Source organism: Chiloscyllium plagiosum, unplaced genomic scaffold (genome assembly GCF_037043375.1).
Source record: "Chiloscyllium plagiosum isolate Xiang-an unplaced genomic scaffold, Cpla_swu_hap1 HiC_scaffold_6, whole genome shotgun sequence".
In the NCBI taxonomy this organism is placed as follows: domain Eukaryota; kingdom Metazoa; phylum Chordata; class Chondrichthyes; order Orectolobiformes; family Hemiscylliidae; genus Chiloscyllium; species Chiloscyllium plagiosum.
Window position 1 is genome coordinate 16,885,813 of NW_028270144.1, and position 22,694 is coordinate 16,908,506.

At 43.5% G+C, this 22,694-nt stretch overlaps 1 protein-coding gene across 1 annotated transcript in view; it reads left to right on the forward strand.

Moving 5' to 3' along the window:
* Positions 1-11,576: 11,576 nt before the first annotated feature.
* cdc16 (cell division cycle 16 homolog (S. cerevisiae)) overlaps positions 11,577-22,694 on the forward strand; it is a 69,534-nt gene continuing 58,416 nt past the window's right edge. The window contains exons 1-3 of the mRNA XM_043691247.2: positions 11,577-11,690; positions 14,191-14,245; positions 19,495-19,592. Coding sequence (XP_043547182.2) covers positions 11,625-11,690; positions 14,191-14,245; positions 19,495-19,592 — 219 coding nt within the window. The 5' untranslated portion in view covers positions 11,577-11,624. The remainder of the gene's footprint in view (positions 11,691-14,190; positions 14,246-19,494; positions 19,593-22,694) is intronic.

Genomic DNA, 22,694 nt, shown 5'->3' on the forward strand with positions numbered 1-22,694 from the left:
TCACATCTACTGCTCTGCCCTCATCAGTCTTCTTTGTTACTTCTTCAAAAAACTCAATCAAGTTTGTGAGACATGATTTCCCACGCACAAAGCCATGTTGACTATCCCGAATCAGTCCTTGCCTTTTGAAATACATGTACATCCTGTCCCTCAGGATTCCCTCCAACAACTTGCCCACCACTGAGGTCAGGCTCACTGGTCTATAGTTCCCTGGCTTGTCGTTACCGCCCTTCTTAAACAGTGGCACCACATTTGCCAACCTCCAGTCTTCCAGCACCTCACCTGTGACTATCGATGATATAAATATCTCAGCAAGAGACCCAGCAATCACTTCTCTAGCTTCCCACAGAGTTCTCGGGTACACCTGATCAGATGTTGGGGATTTATCCACCTTTAACCGTTTCAAGACATCCAGCACTTCCTCCTCTGTAATCTGGACATTTTGCAAGATGTCACCATCTATTTCTCTACAGTCTATATCTTCCATATCCTTTTCCACAGTAAATACTGATGCAAAGTATTCATTTAGTATCTCCCCCATTTTCTCTGGCTCCACACAAAGGCCGCATTGCTGATCTTTGAGGGGCCTTATTCCCTCCCTAGTTACCCTTTTGTCCTTAATATATTTGTAAAAACCCTTTGGATTCTCCTTAATTCTATTTGCCAAAGCTATCTCATGTCCCCGTTTTGCCCTCCTGATTTCCCTCTTAAGTATACTCGTACTTCCTTTATATTCTTCTAAGGATTCACTCAATCTATCCTGTCTATACCTGACATATGCTTCCTTCTTTTTCTGAACCAAAAACTGAGGCAAATGGGACTTGTTAAGTTTGGAAAACCTATTGGCAGGAAGGATTGAACTGAAGGGTCTGTTTCCATGCTGTATGACTCTGTCAGCATTTGTGAGAGAGAAACAAGAGTTAGCATTTCGTGTCAATGATATTTCATCAGAACATTGGCTCTGTGATGGAATATAGCCCTTTGGCCTGAAAAGTGTACTGTGCTGCACCCTCGTCAGTTGCCACTGAAATTGTAGAGTACTTCTCTGTCCCATTGCAAATTTCCAAAATTTGCAGTTTTTACTCTATTAGGTAATTACCCACTTATTTTCTTTGAAGGAATTATCTTTCAACATTCAATACTCTAATTTAGCAACTGTCCTATATCCAAGTCTCCAAACGGAGAAAAAAATATTCCAATCTTTATTCATTCTGAGTTCAGTCCCTTTGTGCACCCAGAGTATCTGCAACTGTCTGTGTTTATCATTATACTTGGCATCTTCCATTTCTGATGTGGAAGACTTTGAGAAAATGCATCAAGTTGAGCCTCTGATATTGTTCTTTACACAAAGAGAAGGTGAAATCTGAAGCTCTCTCCTGAAAGACTATTGACGCTGAGAGGGGCAACTGAAAATTTCAAGACTGTGATCCGTAGACTATTGTTGGGTAAGAATCTTACTGATAGATTTCGCTGCTCGTTGGATGCTGCCTGAATTGCTGTGCTCTTCCAGCACCACTGATCCAGAACTATGGCTGTTGGACTAGTTTGTGGTGCGCAAATGTTATGTTGTAATTCATTGGCAGAGCGACCAAGTGCTGATCACTTCTTGTTCCTATAATCCCATGATCATTCACCAGGGTTTCGCAACTTTATGGTGTACCCTCAGCCACATGACTTAAAATAGGTTATATGGCCTTCTTCACATTGTTGTTTGTGAGATCTTGCTGTGTCCAAATTGACTGCTGCTTTTCTTTCATAACAAGGTAGACAAGCAGGAGGCTGTAAGAACACAGCAAGCCAGGCAGCATTAACGTTTCCGGTATAACTCTTTTTTTCTTTCATTACAGGAGTCACAATGTTTCAAAACAGTACTCCAATGGCTGGGAAGCATTTTGGGACATCTTAAAGTGGCGATGAGTGTCATTCTAATCGAAATCGTCCATTCTTTTTGTTTCCCCTCTTCCACGGCCTTTTCTGCCTGTCTCCCTACAATTCTGAGGTCATACTGTTCCTGTCTGTGATGATGCTCTATTCCAGCTGGGCTGCATTTAACCTGCTTTTCCTGAGAACGGAGAAAATAAACTCAGCTCGGGGGAAGTTCTCGGGCAATTTAAAATGCAAGTAAATTGCCCTTGAAGACTGGAGGTAGCCCCGGTACAGGTGTGTCATAGCGGCAAAGAGCTGTACAGCACGGAAACAGAGCCTTCAATCCAACTCATCCATGCCGACCAGATATCCCAAATTAATCTAGTCTCGTTTGCCAGCGTTTGGCCCATATCCCTCTAAACCCGTTCTATTCATATACCCATCCAGATGCCTTTTAAATGTTGTAACTGTACCAGCCTCCACCACTTCCTCTGGTAGCTCATTCCATACACGTACCACCCACTGAGTGAAAATGTTGGCTCTTAGGTCACTTTTAAATCTTTCCCTGCATGTTAAACCTATGCCCTCTAGTTTTGAAATCCCCTACCTTGGGAATAAGACATCTCCTCATGATTTTATAAACATCTATAAACCTCCATTGCTCCAGGGAAAATCGCCCCAGCTTACTCAGCTTCACCCTGTAGCTCAACCCTATCAACATCCTTGTCAATCTTTTCTAAACCATTTTAAATTTCGCAACATCTTTCCTCTAGCAGGGAGTCCAGAATTATACGCAATATTCCAGTAAGAACAAGCCAAATAATACCAGTCCTCAATTCTTTCTTCATAAGCCTATGCAGCTTTTCCTCTTCAAATATTTATCCAGTTTACTTTCAAACGTTGCTATGGAATCTATTGTCCCACTCCTTTCTTAAGTTCTCTCTGTCCTTTCTGGTCTGGCAGGGGAACGTATACAATTGAGATTGTTTCTGAAAGGAGAAACTGCAAACACACAAACATCATCAGAAATCACACCCTATTCAACTGAATCACATGGCTTTGTGCATGGGAAATTGTGTCTCGCTAACTTGACTGAGTTTCTTGAAGAAGTGACGGAAGACTGAGGAAGGCACAAGGGTGGACATGAACTCTATGGACTTCAGCAAGGTGTTCGACAATTTTCCACATGGTAGACTGGTTAGCAAGTTAAGATCACATGGAATCCAGGGAGAGTGAGCATATGGATACAAAATTGGCTCATATGTAGGAGATAGAGGGTGGTGGTGGAGAGTTGCCTTTCAGACTGGAGGCCTGTGACCAGTGATGGGCTGCGAGGATCAGTGCTGGGTCCACTGCTTTTTGCCATTTATATAAATGATTTGGATGTGAATATAAGAGGTATGGTTAGTAAGTTTGCAGGTGACACCAAAATTAGAGGTGTAGTGGACAGTGAAGAACGTTACCTCAGCATACAATGGAACCTTGATCAGGTGGGCCAATGGACCAAAGAGTGGCAGATAGAGTTTAATTTGGATAAATGTGAGGTGTTGAATTTTGGAAAGGCAAATCAGGGCAGGATTTATACATTTAATGGAAAGATCCTGGGGAGTGTTGCTGAATTAAGAAATGGTTCATAATTCCTTCTTCACTGTCCACCAATTTTGGTGGCATCTGCAAATTTACTAACTATACCTCCTGTGTTCACATTCAAATAATTTATATAAGTGACAAAAAGCAGAGGACCCAGCACGGATCCTTGCAGCACACCACTGGTGACAGGCTTCCAGTCTGAAAAGTAACCCTCCATCACCACCCTCTGTCTCCTACCTTCGAGCCAGTTCTGTATCCAAATGGCTAACTTTCCCTGGATTTCACATGATCTAATCTTGAAAGTGGAGTGAAGAAGACATTTGGTATACTTGCCTTTATTGGTCTGTAGATTGACTATAAGAGTTGGAATGTCATGTTGCAGCTGTACAGGGACATTGGTTAGGCCACTTTTGGCCTACGTATGAGCCAATTTTCTATCAAAATAACACACATAAGAGAAAGAGAAAGACATTATTGCATTGGAATAAGCAAGTCTAGTGGTAAAAATAAATGCACATGTGAAGGCATCAGCCACATACAAACATGAAGGAGTTGGCGTTCCAAAGAGATGGATTCTAATGGAGATTTAGTTACCTAGAGGTCAGGAGCTTCATAGTTTCTTGAAAGTGGAGTCGCAGTTAGATAGAATAGTGAAGAAAACATTTGGTATGCATTCCTTTATTGGTCAGTGCATTGACTATAGGAGTTGGGAGGTCATGTGGCAACTCTACACGACATTGGTTCGACCACTTTTGAAGTACTGCGTGCAATTCTGGTCTCCCTGCCATAGGAAACATGTTGTGAAACTTGAAAAGATTTAAGAGGATGTTACCAGGCTATAGGGAGAGGCTGAATACGCTGGGATTATTTTCCCTGGAGCATTGGAGGCTGAGGGGTGACCTTATAGAGGTTTATAAAATCATGGGGGACATGGATAGGATAAGTAAACAATGTCTTTTGCCTGAGATAGGGGATCCAGAACTCGAGGGCATAGGTTTAAGGGGAGAGGGGAAAGATATAAAAGGAACCTCAGAAGTAACTTTTTCACACAGAGAGTGGTGCATGTATGGAATGAGCGGCCAGAGGAAGTGGTGAAGGCTGATATGATTATAACATTTAAAAAGCATCTGGATGGATATATGGATAGGAAGGGTTTAGAGGGATATGGGCCAAATGCTGGTAATTGGGACTAGAATTCTGAAAGTATACTGAATGGCCTGGACAGAGTAGATGTTGGGAAGATGTTTCCATTGGTAGGAGAGGCTAGGACCTGAGGGCATAGCCTTAGAGTTAAGGGAAGAACTTTCAGAATGGAGATAAAGAGAAACTTCTTCAGCCAGAGAGTGGGGAATCTATGGAATTCACTGCCACAGAAGGCTTTGGAGGACAGGCCATTGAGTATATTAAGACAGAGTATCAAGGGGATCAAGGGTTATGGGGAGAATGGGATTGAGAAACTTATCAGCCATGATTGAATGGCACAGCAGACTCAATGGGTTGAATGGCCTAATTTCTGCTCCTATGTCTTATGGTCTTGTAGAATTATATAGGATACCTGATCGGCCTGGGTGAGTTGGACTGAAGGGTCTATTTCCCTGCTGTACAGCTCTCTGACTCTATGAGTCTAACTATACAGAGATGAGTTTGAATGGGAAATGAAGTTTTCCTTGCCTCAGCCGCTTCTGATTCATATGTTGAGGTAACAAAGAGGAATTAAGTGTCCCTTTTGAAAGTGGCACCACTAATAAGCAGCAAAAGAAACCAAAAACCTTGAAAGGAATCTAATCCAATTAAACTGAGACAGCATTTCCTGGGGTTATTGGTGGTTCCCAGCCTCCTGGGTGCCCAGCAGTGGCTAAAGGTCTCAAGCACATCTGTGAACATATGTATCCCCTTTCCAAGAACAAATAGCAGCGACGGACCTTTGGAAGAGAAGCACAGTTAGGCTGAGGGAGCCCATTGGCTGCCTGGCCTGTGGTCACCTTGACCAGCCCCAGGAGTAGCCCTATCCTCACCAGGAGGCTGACCTGTGGCTGAAATGAAGGAGCCATTGGCCGGGGTGAGGAGGTGGTGTAGTGGTAACATCAATGGACTACTCGTCGAAAATGCCAAACTAATGTTCCAGTGATGAATCCCATTGTGGCAGATGGTGAAATCAGAAGTCAATAACAAAATCTAGAATTAAAAGAGTGTACAATAGAGACTGAGTAATCAACTGTTGTAAAAACCTATTTGGTTCACTAATCTTTTATTGAGGAAGGAAATTTGCTGTTGTTACCTGATCTGGCCCCCAGACACGTAATAATGTGGTTGACTCTCGATTACCCTCTGGCAAGCCACCCAGCCTGATGGCAATTAGGGATGCTAGCTCAGCCAGTCTCACGCCCACATCCCATGAATGAATAGTTTTAAATGATGAAGGAGGAACTGCAATGTGACTCGTCCAACATTAATGTGAACACAGACGGACAGCTCCAGGCGACCCCTCAGTCTGTGATCAGTCTGTTGGATGCAATATCCTTTACCTGGCCAAAATCCCCTGATCTGAAAATAGGGATTTCAACCTGGATCAGGGAATGTCATTTCCTGAAGAAGGGCTCATGCCCGAAATGTCAATTCTCCTGCTCCTTGGATGCTGCCTGACCTGCTGCGCTTTTCCAGCAACACATTTTCAGCTGTGGTGGAAATAGGGTGAGAATAGGTTAGACACTAGGGTTAATGGGTTAAGGAGGCAGGTGGGAACATAAGAAACAGGAGTAAGTCTGCTCTGGATTCACACTGTTCAAGGCTAATCATCGACCTTAAAACCATTTATCTTCACTTTCCTATATTGTTTGATACCAGCACTATCCAAAATTCTGTCAATTTCCATGATGGTCTGATCTCCATTTGGAGATCAGGAGATCTGAGTCCTTATCTCTCACTTTCTTTTATTTGTTACACTTGGGTGACAGCACCATCTGCTGCAAGGACATAGTAGTACAGGACAAAATGAAGAGTTGCCCCATTCATAAATCAGGAACCTCTGTCTAAATACTGCAGTGCCACACTCAGAGAACTCTGTTCAGTCGGAGATGTCATCTATTGGATGAGATGTTAAATAAATACTTTGTTTGCACTGTTAAGTAGATATGAAAGATTCCATTGCACAATATTACAGAATATTAGGAGTATTCTTCCAGTGTCCTGAGTCAGTATTTGTCCCTCAATAAGCTTCACTAAAATGAAAGATTATATGATTTGTGTTATTTGTGGAAGCTTCCTGAATGGAAATTGGCTGTTGTGCATCCTGCACTACAACCGTGCCTACACTTTAAATGTACTTCATTGGCTGTAAAGCACATCGAGACATCCTGAGGACATGAAATTTGCTATGAAAACGCAAATTCTTTCCTTTCATTATTTTTGTCTGCGAGGCTGTACAGTGGGGAATGCAGCCCACCATCAAATCTGAGGTTCTGACCGGTCAAGAATGTACAGAGTCATTGAGATGAAGAGTGGCTGGTCAATACAATAATTACTGTGGGCACAACACTGACATATTTACCCACCTGGAGTTGCCTGATCTCCTGACCATCACGAGTGTTCCACAGTGAGCTGGTCTACTATTGTTTACTCCTTTTTTTGGGGATTCAGAGCTTGACTCTGCTCTGGTCCATACCTGATAGATTCATATCTGGAAATGGCAGTCATTAATTACGAACAAAAATCACTCAACAGGCGTGGCAACCATTAATTAGAGTAACAGTAAAGCTTGTATATCTATATTGCTTTTCACAGCCAAGTATAGTCATGGTTGTAATGTAGGGAATGCAGCTAATTAGCAGATTAGGTGTTAGCTAAGAGATAAATATTGGTTTAGAACCATGCCCCCCCCACCCAACTCTGGAAAAATGCCCTTGCCCTTCTTTAATAGTCTAGGTCCACAGGAAAGAACAGAGGGAGAATGGGTTTGACATGATTTCTGTCAATATTGCTCCACAGTATCATCCTAGATTTTTAAAATGGAACTTTCCAATTCAGATGGAGAACACTATAACTGAACCGAGAGTAATAGTCCCTCATCAGAAGTGACAAACATTTACTAAGCATTGTAGCTACTCATCCGGAGTCACTGTCACTAATTAAATATAGCAATCATATCAACTAATGATCAGTCCTCTATGAATACTTACAATGCAATCGACATAGAACTTCCAGCACAGAAACAGATTATTGGTCTAACAAGAATACCAATTTATATTCATATACAGGTGCTGGCAGGTGGGACTAGATTGGGTTGGGATATCTGGTCGACATGGATGGGTTGGACCGAAGGATCTGTTTTTGTGCTGTACATTTCTATGACACTATAATTCTAATAACTTTATTCGATCAAAATGACCCAAGGCTCTGTACAGGAACTCTATAAAACAATATATGACACCAAGCTAAATAAGGAGATATTAGATTGGAGATCAAAAGCTTAGTCAAAGTGGTAAATTTTAAGGCTGTCTTAAAGGAAGACAAGGACGACAGTGAAGGAGGGATGGAGAAATTGAGGGAATCCTGGAGATATACACCCTTGGCAATTGAAGGCATCGTCGCCAAAGGAAAACTAAATGAAAATAAAACTGAGTATGTACTAGAGACTGAAAATGTGTTGCTGGAACAGTGCAGCAGGTCAGGCAGCATCCAGGGAACAGGAGAATCGACGTTTCGGGCATAAGCCCTTCCCGAAACGTCGATTCTCCTGTTCCCTGGATGCTGCCTGACCTGCTGCGCTGTTCCAGCAACACATTTACACCTCTGATCTCCAGCATCTGCAGACCTCACTTTCTCCTATGTACTAGAGACCCAGATTTATATGAGCAGAACTACCAGGAAGGTCGTGGGTCTGGAGGAGGTTAAGAGATACTTAAGAGCAAAACAATGGAGAGAATTGAATATTGGGATGTTTAAAACGAGGGAATTGCTTAATAGGCATCTTGTGATAACAGGGAGTGGGGGAAATGGGAAAAGGACTTGCTACGGGTTAGAACACAGGAAGTGGTGTTTTGGATTAGCTTGAGTTCACAGATGGCAATGGCATAAAGCTGGGTGGGAGGATGAATTGTGAGTGTCGTGGAGAAAATGTAAAGAATCAGCAGAGAGTTCTTCAAGAAGTAGGTCTTTTATTTGCAAACAAAAAAACTGTGACACTGAGAAAGCAGATGTCCACGAACCTGAGGGTCCCTGGTTTTTTATTTTTTTATCACGTTTCTGTTAGCTTATCAGTATGTCCAACTATATTAATCAAAGTACCTCACTCTAGCTACACATTAAACCAGTGATGTTAATTCCCATTATCTCTTTAGTTGTACATTCTACTGAATGTTATTCTAATGTCACGGTTAGATATTTAGTGTTAATTCTTGCAAAGATGGTCTTTCATTCCAAACCCTGCTTAATATTTTCCTAATGTCATGATTAGATATTTATTATCATCTCTGCTACAGTGATCTTCCATTCCAGACTAACCTGTCATGATAGATATTTAGCTATTCCATCTATTACAATAGTCTTCTGTCTCAAGCTGACTCTACTAACTATTAATTAGATATTTAATGTCATGTCCCAAATTTTTATGGCCCCAATCTATTCATAATGACACTTAACAGGGAAACTACCTCTACTAACTGTTATCTCGCCTTACTCTGCAAATTGGTGTAAGAGCATTCCACTATTCTTTTTTTAGATTCCCTACAGTATGGAAACAGGCCCTTCGGCCCAACCAGTCCACACTGACCCTCTGAAGAGTAACCCACCCAGACCCATTTCCCTCTGACTAATGCACCTAACACTATGGGCAATTTAGCACGGCCAATTCACCTGACCTGCACATCTTTGGACTGTGGGAGGAAACTGGAGCACCCGGAGGAAACCAATGCAGACACGGAGAGAATGTGCAAACTCCACACAGACAGTCGCCCCAGGCTGGAATTGAACCTGGGACCCTGGAGCTCTGAGGCAACAGTGCCAACCACTGAGCCACCTGCCTACCAGATTGCCAGTGGTCTTCATGTTTTAACCCTTTGCATGCTTTCATGTTATTTATTTTCCACATGAGGAGGCTGCAAAGATGTAATTTAGGCAAGTTGGGTGAGTGGGCAAATGCATGGGGGCCTACGCAGTATAATGTGGATAAATGGAAGGTTGTTCACTTTGGTAGCAATAACAGGAAGGCAGATTGTCCTTTGAAAGGTGACAGATTGGGAAAGTGAGAGGTGCAACGATACCTTGGTGTCCTTGCAATGAAGAGTGATTCTTGGGATGGCAGGAGTGTGGTTTGAAGACAAACTGGATTGTTTAGGATTGTGTTCAGTGGAGCTTAGAAGACTGAGAGGGGAACTTTGTAGAAATAAAATTCTCATAGCACTAGACCCGGTAAATGGTTGGTGTGGGATATAGGTAAATTAAAGTTATTTCTGCAATTATAAGTTCTGATACAGAGTAAATGAACTCACATCAGTGTGTAATTGTTTCAGCCAAAAGCTGAGTCAACAAGAATGGACACTATATAGAGGAAATATATAATTGTATGCCAGCATGAAACGTGATTGCAAAACAATGGTAGAAATACAGGCACTAGATAAAATGCTGTGAAGAGAGGCCTGTATAAACAGTAGGTTTCCCACTTGTACAGAGACACAGGAACAAACCCCAATTAAAAGGGCTTAGTGATAAGATGCTGTGAGGGGCAGCGCAGATGGAGGGAGTAGATAATGGTAAGCAAAGGATGGGATGAGGTCAAACGGCCTTGTGAGGTCAGAGTAAGCATTTTGTCACAGATAAGACCGGATAAACAGGAATAATGGGGCCAGTCTTAAGGAACTGGAGGATGTAGATAGGGGAAGAGCAATGTAAAACAAAAGAAGCCAAATGATATAAATATCGAGCGTTTGTCGAATTCGGTGTGTGTTTTGTCCCTGCCTTGTGACATCACACCCACTTGCAAGTGTAAAATAAATGACACTACTGATTCAGATTTTTGTCTCGGACTGAAATTATTGAAGTGAGTGAGCTTTGTTTCTCACAGTTGGTAAATGGTGAAACCAGTGACCAGGGAGTCCAGAACCAGGGTCACAGTATAAGGATAGATCATTTAGGACTAAGATGAGGAAAACATTCTTCAACCCAGAGAATGGTGAGCCTGTAGAATTCTCTGCCACAAAAAGAGTGGAGGCCAAAACATAAGATATTGGAGCAGAATTAAGCTATTCAACATGTTGAGTCTACTCTACCATTTAATCATGGTAGTATGTTTCTCAACCCCATTCGCCTGCCTTCTCCCCCTAACTCTTGCCCCCTTACTAATCAAGAATCTATCTATCTCTGTCTTAAATGCATCCGATGAATTGGCTTCCAAAGCCCTCTGCGAACACTTCCACAGAACCATAAAATATAGGTTTTAGGGTTGAAAGGATCAAAGGCAATGGGGGAAAGTGGGAACAGAATACTGAGTTGGGTGATCAACCATGATCATACTAAATGTCAGAGCAAGCTCATAGATCCGAATTGCCTACACCTGTTGCTGTTTTCTGTGTTTCTAAAATGTGGGAGAATTGCAGTCTGGATGCATTGGAAGAGTCAAACCTAGAGGTATCAACATTATTGATAAGGAATCCAGCAGCAGATAAGCTACAGTATGGAAATGTAGTTCAAACATGGTTTCAATTATGAACTTTATGTCTCTTCCTATCACAGTTTCCAGAAACTAACTTGTACTTTTAGCCATTAAAGCAAAGATGCATTTCATTACGTTGCTAAAATCTTTATTTCAGATTGTATGTGAAACTGTTGGACAGCCAGGAGGAAAGAGCAGAAAATGTGTTCGTTTTGATTTGTTAGCATCAACATTTGCTGAAAATTAAGACCTTGCATTGTTTCCAACGCGTTCAGTTTGTAATTTAGATTTGCACTGTTTGGTTTTTGAAAATGCTCGTATAATTTTTGCTGTCATTCATGTCGTATTCCGCCCTAAAAAATAATAATAATTCCCTCATATTCCCTCACATGGAGCAGGCGGCCACTAGGGTGACGGGGGGGACCGAATGTTCGGGTCACGGTTCTCCGGAGAGGGGAAGGGATTGTCAGCCGGACGTAGGGCGCCGGAAGTAGCAGCGCGGGAGCGCGAGCAAGTGGCGGCGATGAATCAGAAAGTGAAGCCGGATCGGGAGCGGCTGCGGCGCCGGGTCCGACTCTACCTGGACCAGGTGAGCGAGCAGGCAACCCCCCGGAAACCAACTTCGGGGAACACGCCTGCGGGCGGGGGCCAGAGCATCCAGTTCAACATTCCCTCAGTACTGACCCTCTGACAGTGCAGCACTCCCTCAGTACTGACCCTCTGACAGTGCAGCACTCCCTCAGTACTGACCCTCTGACAGTGCAGCACTCCCTCAGTACTGACCCTCTGACAGTGCAGCACTCCCTCAGTACTGACCCTCTGACAGTGCAGCACTCCCTCATTACTGACCCTCTGACAGTGCAGCACTCCCTCAGCACTGACCCTCTGACAGTGCAGCACTCCCACAGTACTGACCCTCTGACAGTGCAGCACTCCCTCAGCACTGACCCTCTGACAGTGCAGCACTCCCTCAGCACTGACCCTCTGACAGTGCAGCACTCCCTCAGCACTGACCCTCTGACAGTGCAGCACTCTCTCAGCACTGACCCTCTGACAGTGCAGCACTCCCTCAGCACTGACCCTCTGACAGTGCAGCACTCCCTCAGTACTGACCCTCTGACAGTGCAGCGCTCCCTCAGTACTGACCCTGCGACAGTACAGTACTGACCCTGCGAAGGTGCAGTGCTCCCTCAGTACTGACCCTCTGACAGTGCAGCGCTCCCTCAGTACTGACCCTGCGACAGTACAGTACTGACCCTGCGAAGGTGCAGTGCTCCCTCAGTACTGACCCTCTGACAGTGCAGCACTCCCTCAGCACTGACCCTCTGACAGTGCAGCACTCCCTCAGCACTGACCCTCTGACAGTGCAGCACTCCCTCAGCACTGACCCTCTGACAGTGCAGCACTCCCTCAGCACTGACCCTCTGACAGTGCAGCACTCCCTCAGCACTGACCCTCTGACAGTGCAGCACTCCCTCAGCACTGACCCTCTGACAGTGCAGCACTCCCTCAGCACTGACCCTCTGACAGTGCAGCACTCCCTCAGCACTGACCCTCTGACAGTGCAGCACTCCCTCAGCACTGACCCTCCGACAGTGCAGCGCTCCCTCAGTACTGACCCTGCGACAGTACAGTACTGACCCTGCGAAGGTGCAGTGCTCCCTCAGTACTGACCCTCTGACAGTGCAGCGCTCCCTCAGTACTGACCCTGCGACAGTACAGTACTAACCCTGCGAAGGTGCAGTGCTCCCTCAGTACTGACCCTCTGACAGTGCAGCGCTCCCTCAGTACTGACCCTGCGACAGTACAGTACTGACCCTGCGAAGGTGCAGTGCTCCCTCAGTACTGACCCTCTGACAGTGCAGCACTCCCTCAGCACTGACCCTCTGACAGTGCAGCACTCCCTCAGCACTGACCCTCTGACAGTGCAGCACTCCCTCAGCACTGACCCTCCGACAGTGCAGCGCTCCCTCAGTACTGACCCTGCGACAGTACAGTACTGACCCTGCGAAGGTGCAGTGCTCCCTCAGTACTGACCCTCTGACAGTGCAGCGCTCCCTCAGTACTGACCCTGCGACAGTACAGTACTGACCCTGCGAAGGTGCAGTGCTCCCTCAGCACTGACCCTCTGACAGTGCAGCACTCCCTCAGCACTGACCCTCTGACAGTGCAGCACTCCCTCAGCACTGACCCTCTGACAGTGCAGCACTCCCTCAGCACTGACCCTCTGACAGTGCAGCACTCCCTCAGCACTGACCCTCTGACAGTGCAACACTCCCTCAGTACTGACCCTCCGACAGTGCAGCGCTCCCTCAGTACTGACCCTGCGACAGTACAGTACTGACCCTGCGAAGGTGCAGTGCTCCCTCAGTACTGACCCTCTGACAGTGCAGCGCTCCCTCAGTACTGACCCTGCGACAGTACAGTACTGACCCTGCGAAGGTGCAGTGCTCCCTCAGTACTGACCCTCTGACAGTGCAGTACTCCCTCAGTACTGACCCTGCGACGGTGTGGCTCTCCTTCAGTACTGACGGTGCAGCACTCCCTCTGTACTGACCCTGCGACGGTGCGGCGCTCCTTCAGTACTGACCCTGCGATATTTTGGCGCTCCCTCAGTAATGATCCTGCAACTGGTGGGGAGCTCCGTTTATACTGTCCCTGTGATGGTGAGTTGCTCCCTCAGTATTGACGGTGCAGCGCTCCCTCAGTAATGACCCTGCCAACTCTTTACAATGTCGTACTGTCTGGGCTACTGGCCCTCAGAATTCGTTTTTGGCCACTGCTCCCTCCATCCTGCATGTGGACATTTGTCTTTCATTGCTTCATGGATTGTGGGCACACTGGCTGGTCATCATTGATTGCCAATCCCTAGTTGTGCTTGAAATGTGATGATGAGCTGCTATGTTCACTCACTGCTGTCATTAATCTGTGGCAATGTGCTGTTGGTCTGGTTACTCTGGTGCTGTTGGATAGATCTTGAAACAATCGTCTTACCCATGCTGGTGTTCTGCCTCCTGAACTATGGCTGACGCTTAATTCAAAGCCATCGGTGGCCAGGATAATGACACTGTCCGTTTGTTTCCTTGCAGCAACAATATCAGAGTGCTTTGTTTTGGGCTGACAAGGTTGCTTCGTTGTCGCATGGTGAGCTGATTTTTCCATACTTTTGTATTGAATCTGTAGTCTTATAGGTTTGTGTTCTTTAGTTTGTTTTCCAGGAGGTGAGAGAAATATTTGATGATTTCATGTTTCTGTGAATGTCTATCAATAATGGAGTAAGTGTACACTTGGTTATATTAATTTAAAATTAAATAACATTAAAATTAAAGTTAAATAGCTGTGACTAGCAGTGTGCCACAACGATCGGTGCTGGGTCCACTGATGTTGTTCGTCATTTATATAGACAATTTGGATGCAAATACAGACAATGTGGTTCATAAGTTTGCAGAAGACACCAAATTGGTGGTATAGTGAACTGTGAAGAAGGTTACCTGAGAGTACAATGGGATCTTGATCAACTGGGCCAGTGGGCTGAGGAATGGCAGGTGGAGTTTAATTCAAATAAAATGAGGTCTTGTATTTTGGTAAGAGAAACCAGGCAGGGCTTATACAATTAATGGTAGGGCCATGGGGAGTGTTTCAAACAGTGACCTGGGGTGGAGGAACGTATTTCCTCAAAAGTGGCATCACGGGTAGTCAGGGTGGCGAAGGAGGTGTGTGGCACACTTGCCTTCTTCAGTCAGAGCATTGAGTACAGAAGTTAGGACATAATGTTACAGTTGTGCAAGACATTACTAAATTTGGAGTATTCCATATAATCCTGGTCATCCTGTTATTAAACTGGAAAGGGTGCAGAAAAAGATTTCCAAGGATGTTACTGAGACTGGAAAGTTTTAGTTACAAGGAGATGTTTAATAAGCTGGGACTTTTTCTTCCTTGAGTGTAGCGAGCTGAGGGGTGACCTTAAAGATTTATAAAATCACGAAAGCCGTGGATATGGTAAATAGTCAAGGTCTTTTCGCCAAGGTGTGGGAATCCAAACGTGAGAGGGAAGATTTAAAAGGGATCAGCGGGGCAACATTTTTCACATACAGGGTGGTGTGTATATGGAACAAGCTGCCAGAGGAAGTAATCAAGATAACAAAAGTTAGAACATTTAGACAGGTACATGAAAAGCAAAGGTTTAGAGGGATATGAGCCAAATGTGGGCAAAAAGGGATAGTTCAGTTTTGGTCAGCATGGACTAGTTGGGTCAAAGAGCCTGTTTCCGTGCTGTATGACTCTAAAACCGAATGAGAGGAAGAGGGGAGGGAGCAGAAATCAAGTTTAGCATATTGGATTTTTATTTCTAATTGTATCTGAAGCATCAAACGTCTGTGAATTTTACAGAACAGTAACAGTATTGTATAAGTATTTAAATAATCTGTACTACTGTAATTTGTCTTGGTTAGGATCATGAAATGTGACTTAAAACTTAATGATGCCAGGAGATTTCCCTAATACCTCTGATTTAAGTGAGCAGTTACCACAGCAACAACTCTATTCATGTGGCTTTGCCTGTTCACACGTCTTTAAACATATGCTTTCTACATCTGTTTCCCCATTACATTTTAAAATGAATTTTATTTTATTATACTTTATTAAGGTCACAATGCTGTTAGTGTTCTATTTGCTGTAGTACACTTGGCCCTCTAACAGCAGCTACTTAGTTGCTACTATTCTCAGTGGGCTTACCAAGTAGATACTATGGTTGCTTCTTCTGGCTAGAGAATCTAGAATGTGGGCATGGTCTCAGGATGGAGACTGAGGTGAACATTTTCCTCATTCAAAGGGTTGTGAGTCTTTGAAATTCTGTATTATGGAATGTTGTGGAAGTTCTATCATAATGGTAGCACAGGCAGGGATAGACAGATATGTGGTGTCTCTAACCTGAGGGATAATTACAAAGTCTGGGTAGGAAACTGGAGTTGAAGCCAAAGATGATCATCATTATATTGAGTAGCACAGCAGGCTCAACAGACCATATGGTCTACTCCAGTTCCTGTTTCTTAATTTCTTATGTTCACTCTTGCTTCTAATTCAGAAGATACTGAGTTCAAATTTGATTCGAAGGCTTGAGCACAAGTACCAAAAATCCATTGCAGAATTAAGGGAATGCTGGATTGATGGAGACACCTTCTTTCAAGTGAGATGTTCAGCCAAAGCCCTGCCTGTTGCTCAGTGGATGCAGAATATCCCACAGTCCTGTTTTGAGGAGGACTAAGAGATTTATCTTTGGGGTTCTCGTCAATATTTATCTGAGGCAACATGATTGAAAATATGTAATCAGATTATTCTTTGCGAGTTTGTGAGCGACTTGGGCTGCTGTTTTTCTCACAGTACTACAGTGACAGCCAAGTATTCTATTGGCTGCAAGGTACTTTGAGAGGTTCAATAGCCATAAAAATGCTTTAAAAGTGCACATTTCTTTTATTGCAAAATGTGAAAAAGGAATGAAGATTGGTGACAAACAGATGAACTCTTCTGCTGGACATTGAGAAAGAGTTGTGTATCATCTTAACCTCAAAGTAATCAATTTAAACAATCATGGATTCTGAAACTAATCTACAGATAATGTGTATTATAAATTGGTACCCGGTAAACTTGGCAAGATGTGTCAAAAAGAAAACATTTGAAGTGTATTTCATAGGCAGCTGTGTGCACTGTGATTAGGCTTCAACATGTTCGCACATATTCTGCAATTCTTCCTTTATCTGAACCTGTACTGTGAGCACTGAATGTGTCCAACCAGGCATTGCCTGCTATGTGCTTTTGTTGCTCTTCGGTGACCATCCATTTATCATAAGATCAGAAGCAGGGATGTTCACTAATAATTGGACAGTATTCAGCATCATTCACAATTCCTCAGATGCTGAAGATGTCCATGTCCAAGTGGGGCTAGATCTGGACAATATCTAGATTTTGGCAGATAAATGGCAAAGAAAACTTGTGCCACACGAGTGACAAGCAAATTACCGTTTCTCTTTGTCATTCAATGGCATTATCAATTCTCTATCAATCTTCCACTATCAATATGCCAAGGATTGCCATTGACCAGAAACTGAAGTGGACTAGCCATATGTCTCCTGTGGTTACTGGAGACAGGCCAGAGCTTGGAAATTTTGAGAGTCTAATTCCCACATATGCATTAGGAACAGGATTAGGTCTTTCATCCCTCAAACTGCTCTACCATTCAATGATATCATGGCTATTCTATTATATTTCAAATCCCACATTTCTTTCTACCCTGATAACCCTCGAATTGCTTGTTCATAAAGAATCAGATATCTCCATCTTAAAAGTGTTAAATGAAGCTGCCATCATCACTTCTGAGGCGGATAATTCCAAAGGTGCAGGAGCCCCTGAGACAAAAGAATTCTCTATGTTTCCATCCCAAAATGGTGAACCCTAGTTCTGGAGTCACCCACAAGAGGAAACATCCTTTCCATTTCCACCTTGTCAAGACCATTGAGTCAAGTCATCCTTCACTCTTCTATACCGCAGTGGAAGCAAGCCCATTCTGTCCAACCTATCCTTATAAGGTAACCTATTCATTCCAGAAATCAATCTAGTATACCTCTTGTGAACCATCACATGCATTTACATTCTCCTTAGACAAGATCCAAACAACATCATATTTGAGAAGAGGCCTCACCAGTACCCTGTATAACTGGAGTGTAACATCCTTTCTTTTAAGTTCAATTCCTCTCATAAGAAAGGATGGCCATTCCGTGAGCTGTCTTGATTATCTCTGTACTTGTAATCTGATTTTTTGTTATTCCTGTACTAGAGCACCTAAATCTAGCTGCCCCACAAAATTCTGCAGTCATTCTCCTTCAGGCTAAAGTGAACAACTTCATATTTTACCACATTATACTTATGCTGCCAGATTTTTCCCACTCACTCAACCTATCTTTATTTGTCTGCAACTTTCTTAGTTGTCTTCGTTTTCATTTTACATATTTTCCGACCTATCTTGTGATCTGTGAATTTAGCCACTTTGCCTTCCCTCCCCTTATTTAACTCATTCAAGTGAATTATAAAATGATGAGACTCAGCCCAGAGCCTTGCAGGCTCCACTTATCTCATCCATGTATGCATACTATTTTCAGCCAGCCAATCTGATATCCATGCTAATATATTACCCCCTACACCATGAGCTTTTATTTTCCAACGTCTTTGAATAGGACACCTTACCAAATGCTTTATAGTACATCTCCAGGTATAGTACATCTTCAGGATTCATTCTATCCACAGTGCTGCTTTTAAAAAAGGCTCCCATAAATTGGTTGGACATCATTTCCCTTTAATGAAACTACACCATGATTTTCTGAGTTTTTCTAAATGTGCAACTATCATCTCTTTAATGATCAAGCTAATTGGTCTACAAGTTCCTGCTTTTTGGTTCTCTTCCATCTCGAATAAGCAAATTATATTTACGACTTTCTACACTGATGAAACCTTTCCCAAACCTAGAGAATTTAGGAAAATTGCTACAAACGCATCTAGCGCCTCATTAGCAACAACTTTTGAGACCCTAGGATAAAATCATCTGGACTTGAAGAGACCTGTCAGCCAGCAGTTCCATCGGTTTGCTTCGTCCTACCACCCTTGTGATTGTCATTTCACTAAGTTCTTCTCTCCCTTCCACCTGATTCATATCTATTATTGGGATGCTTATTGTATCTTCAACAGTGAAATCAGAAGCAGAATATTTGCTTATTTGATCTACCTTTTCCTTATTACTACTATTAATGCTATATTTCACTCTCTGTAGAGGACCAACACTCCCTCTACATATTCTTTCCCTTGTTAATACTTGTCAAGACTCTTTCTGTCTGTATTTAAATATCTAGCTGGCTTCATACTCTAATTTCTTGTTCTCATTAATGTTTTAGCCATTCTCTGCTGTTGTATTCTGCCCACTCATCTAGAGCAGTTGTACGTTTTTTTTTCTTGATTTGATGCTTTCCCTAATCTCTTCAGTTAACCAAAGATTATGCATTCTTCCTTTTGAATTTTTCTTTATAGCACGAATGTGATTTCTTTGCATTGAGAATTCTGGGATGTAAACTTTGATTTATATGAAATATCACTTTGGGTCTGATTTTTGAGTTGTTAATCAGTGGTTTTCTGTGTGTTTGAAGTTAATAATTAATTTGCAATATTTCTGTAGCCATGGTGATTGTTTTAAAAACAGTTTTTGAGGCCTGGCTTTGGAGTGAATGGGTTTGTGTGCCAATCCTTCTCCAGGGCACTTAGGAGTGGGCATTAAATAGTGACCTTGTTAACAACACCCAGATCTGATGGCATATTTGACACGTTAAGTGTAATGGTTTTGTTTTCTGTTGTAGAGGAACCCCAAGATATCTACTGGCTTTCCCAATGCCTTTACCTCACTGCCCAGTACCACAGGGCTGCCCATGCGATTCGATCCCGCAAACTTGATAAGGTATGATTTCTTTCCCATTATACAGATTGCTGTGTAATAACATTATAAGACTCTTTAAGAAATTTGTTAAATACAGATAGTCCTCATTTAACATAGTTTTGGTTAATCTCATAATGCCATAACATGATCTTCATATGAACAGGTACATGACCTATTGTTTCAATACATGTACCTGGCTTGTGATAATTCTCAGCGGTGCAGATGAATAAATATGCACCAAAATTCAGCATTCCTGTGCAGGTTTCTATTCAGAGCTGAAAAATGTGTTGCTGGAAAAGCGCAGCAGGTCAGGCAGCATCCAAGGAGCAGGAGAATCAACGTTTTGGGCATACGCCCTTCTTCAGGAATGAGGAAGGTGTGCCAAGCAGCCTAAGATAAAAGGTAGGGAGGAGGGACTTGGGGGAGGGGCGTTGGGAATGCGATAGGTGGAAGGAGGTGAGGGTGATAGGCCAGAGAGGGGGTGGGGGCGGAGAGGTCGGGAAGAAGATTGCAGGTCAAGAAGGCGGTGCTGAGTCCGAGCGTTGGGACTGAGATAAGGTGGGGGGAGGGGAAATGAGGAAGCTGGAGAAATCTGATTCATCCCTTGTGGTTGGAGGGTTCCTAAGCGGAAGATGAGGTGCTCTTCCTCCAGGCGTCGTGTTGCCATGGTCTGGCGATGGAGGAGGCCAAGGACCTGCATGTCCTTGGCGGAGTGGGAGGGGGAGTTAAAGTGTTCAGCCACGGGGCGGTTGGGTTGGTTGGTGTGGGTGTCCCAGAGGTGTTCTCTGAAATGTTCCACAAGTAGGCGGCCTGTCTCCCCAATGTAGAGGAGGCCACATCGGGTGCAGTGGATGCAGTAAATGATGTGTGTGGAGGTGCAGGTGAATTTTTCAGCAACACATTTTTCAGCTCTGATCTCCAGCATCTGCAGTCCTCACTTTCTCCAGGTTTCTATTCATCCAGCTCATTGCGGTTGTTGCCTGTTGGAGTGACATCTCCGCCAATTGTGGCTTGAGCCATGAAAGTGAAGAAGTTGTAGTTAAGAAAAGCAGGAAGTCCGTTCCACTGAGAGTATTAAATTGGATGTGCTATCAGGGTTTAAACATGCCGAGTGAAATGTGGATATTGAAAGAACTTTGCATCTCATTGAGTCAATGAAGAAGATGAATTTGACGTCCTTGCTCCTTCAAAGATTTTAATCACCAAGAGACCATCAAGTTGGTTAAGTCAACATATGACAATGAAAACCATTACTTCTGCCAAGGACCCTACAGACAAGCTCTGAAATACGATATTAATGCTTTTGATTGGAGCTGGGAGGTAATCTCATGACCCATGTGTAAATCGCATGAAAACTAAAGAAAACATCCGTGCAGAGAATTAGCCACAGGATGACATCATAGCCTTGTAATGAAAATAGGAAAGGTTGCCTGGAATGTCTGTCTTTTGCTGGTGGACTGTGAAATAAGTGGTTGACATGAGACTCCCAGAAATTAGATATATAACTGGTTCTAGAGAGAGAAAAGCTTCTCTCAGTGGACCAATGTACCTACTGATAGGGTGCAAAACTTGACCTACTCTTGGGAAATAAGGCAGGGCAGGTGACTGAGGTGTCAGTAGGGGAGCACTTTGGGGCTAGCGACCATAATTCTATTAGGTTTAAAATAGTGATGGAAAAGGATAGCTCAGATCTAAAAGTTGAAGTTCTAAATTGGAGAAAGGCCAATTTTGATGGTATTAGGTAATAACTTTCAAAAGCTGATTGGGGGCAGATGTTCGCAGGAAAAGGGGCGACTGGAAAATGGGAAGCCTTCAGAAATGAGATAACGAGAATCCAGAGACAGTATATTCCTGTTAGGGTGAAAGGAAAGGCTGTAGGTATAGGGAATGCTGGATGACTAAAAAAATTGAGGGTTTGGTTAAGAAAAAGAAGGAAGCATATGTCAGATATAGACAGGATAGATCGAGTGAATCCTTAGAAGAGTATAAAAGCAGTAGGAGCATACTTAAGAGGGAAATCAGGAGGGCAAGAAGGGGACATGAGATAGCTTTGGCAAATAGAATTAAGGAGAATCCAAAGGGTCTTTACAAATACATTAAGGACAAAAGGGTAACTAGGGAGAGAATAGGGCTCCTTAAAGGTCAGCAAGGCGGCCTTTGTGTGGAGCCACAGGAGGTGGGGGAGATACTAACCGAGTATTTTGCATCAGTATTTACTATGGAAAAGGATATGGAAGATATAGACTGTAGGGAAATAGATGGCGGCATCTTGAAAAATTTTCATATTACTGAGGAGGAAGAGCTGAATATCTTGAAATGCATAAAAGTGGATAAATCCCCAGTACCTGATCAGGTGTGCCCTCTAACTCTGTGGGAAGCTAGGGAAGTGATTGGGCATCTTGCTGAGATATTTGTATAATCAATAGTCACAGGTGAAGTGCTGGAAGACTGGAAGTTGGCTAACGTGGTGTCACTGTTTAAGAAGGGCGGTAAAGACAGGCCAGGGAACTATAGACCAGTGAGCCTGACGTCGGTGATGGGCAAGTTGTTGGGGGCATCCTGACAGACAGGATGTATATGTATTTGGAAAGGCAAGGACTGATTACGGATAGTCAACATGGCTTTGTGCGTGGGAAATCATGTCTCACAAACTTGATTGAGTTTTTTGTTCAAAGAGGATTGATGAGGGCAGAGCAGTAGACGTGATCTTTCTGGAGTTCAGTAAGGTGTTCGACAAGGTACCCCTGGGCAACTGGTTAGCAAGGTTATTTCTCCTGGAATACAGGGAGAACTAGCCATGTGGATACAGAACTGACTCAAAAGTAGAAAACAGCTGGTGGAGGGTTGTTTTTCAGACTGGAGGCCTGTGACCAGTGGAGTGCCACAAGGAGCTGTGTTGGGTCACTGCTTTTTGCCATTTACATCAATGATTTGGATGTGAGCATAAAAGGTATAGTCAGTAAGTTCGCAGATGACATCAAAATTGGAGGTATAGTGGACAGTAAAGAAGGTTACCTCCGATTACAACAGGATCTTGATGGACCAATGGGCTGAGAAGTGGCAGATGGAGTTTAATTCAGATAAATGCAAGGTGCTGCATTTTGGGAAAGCAAATCTTAGCAG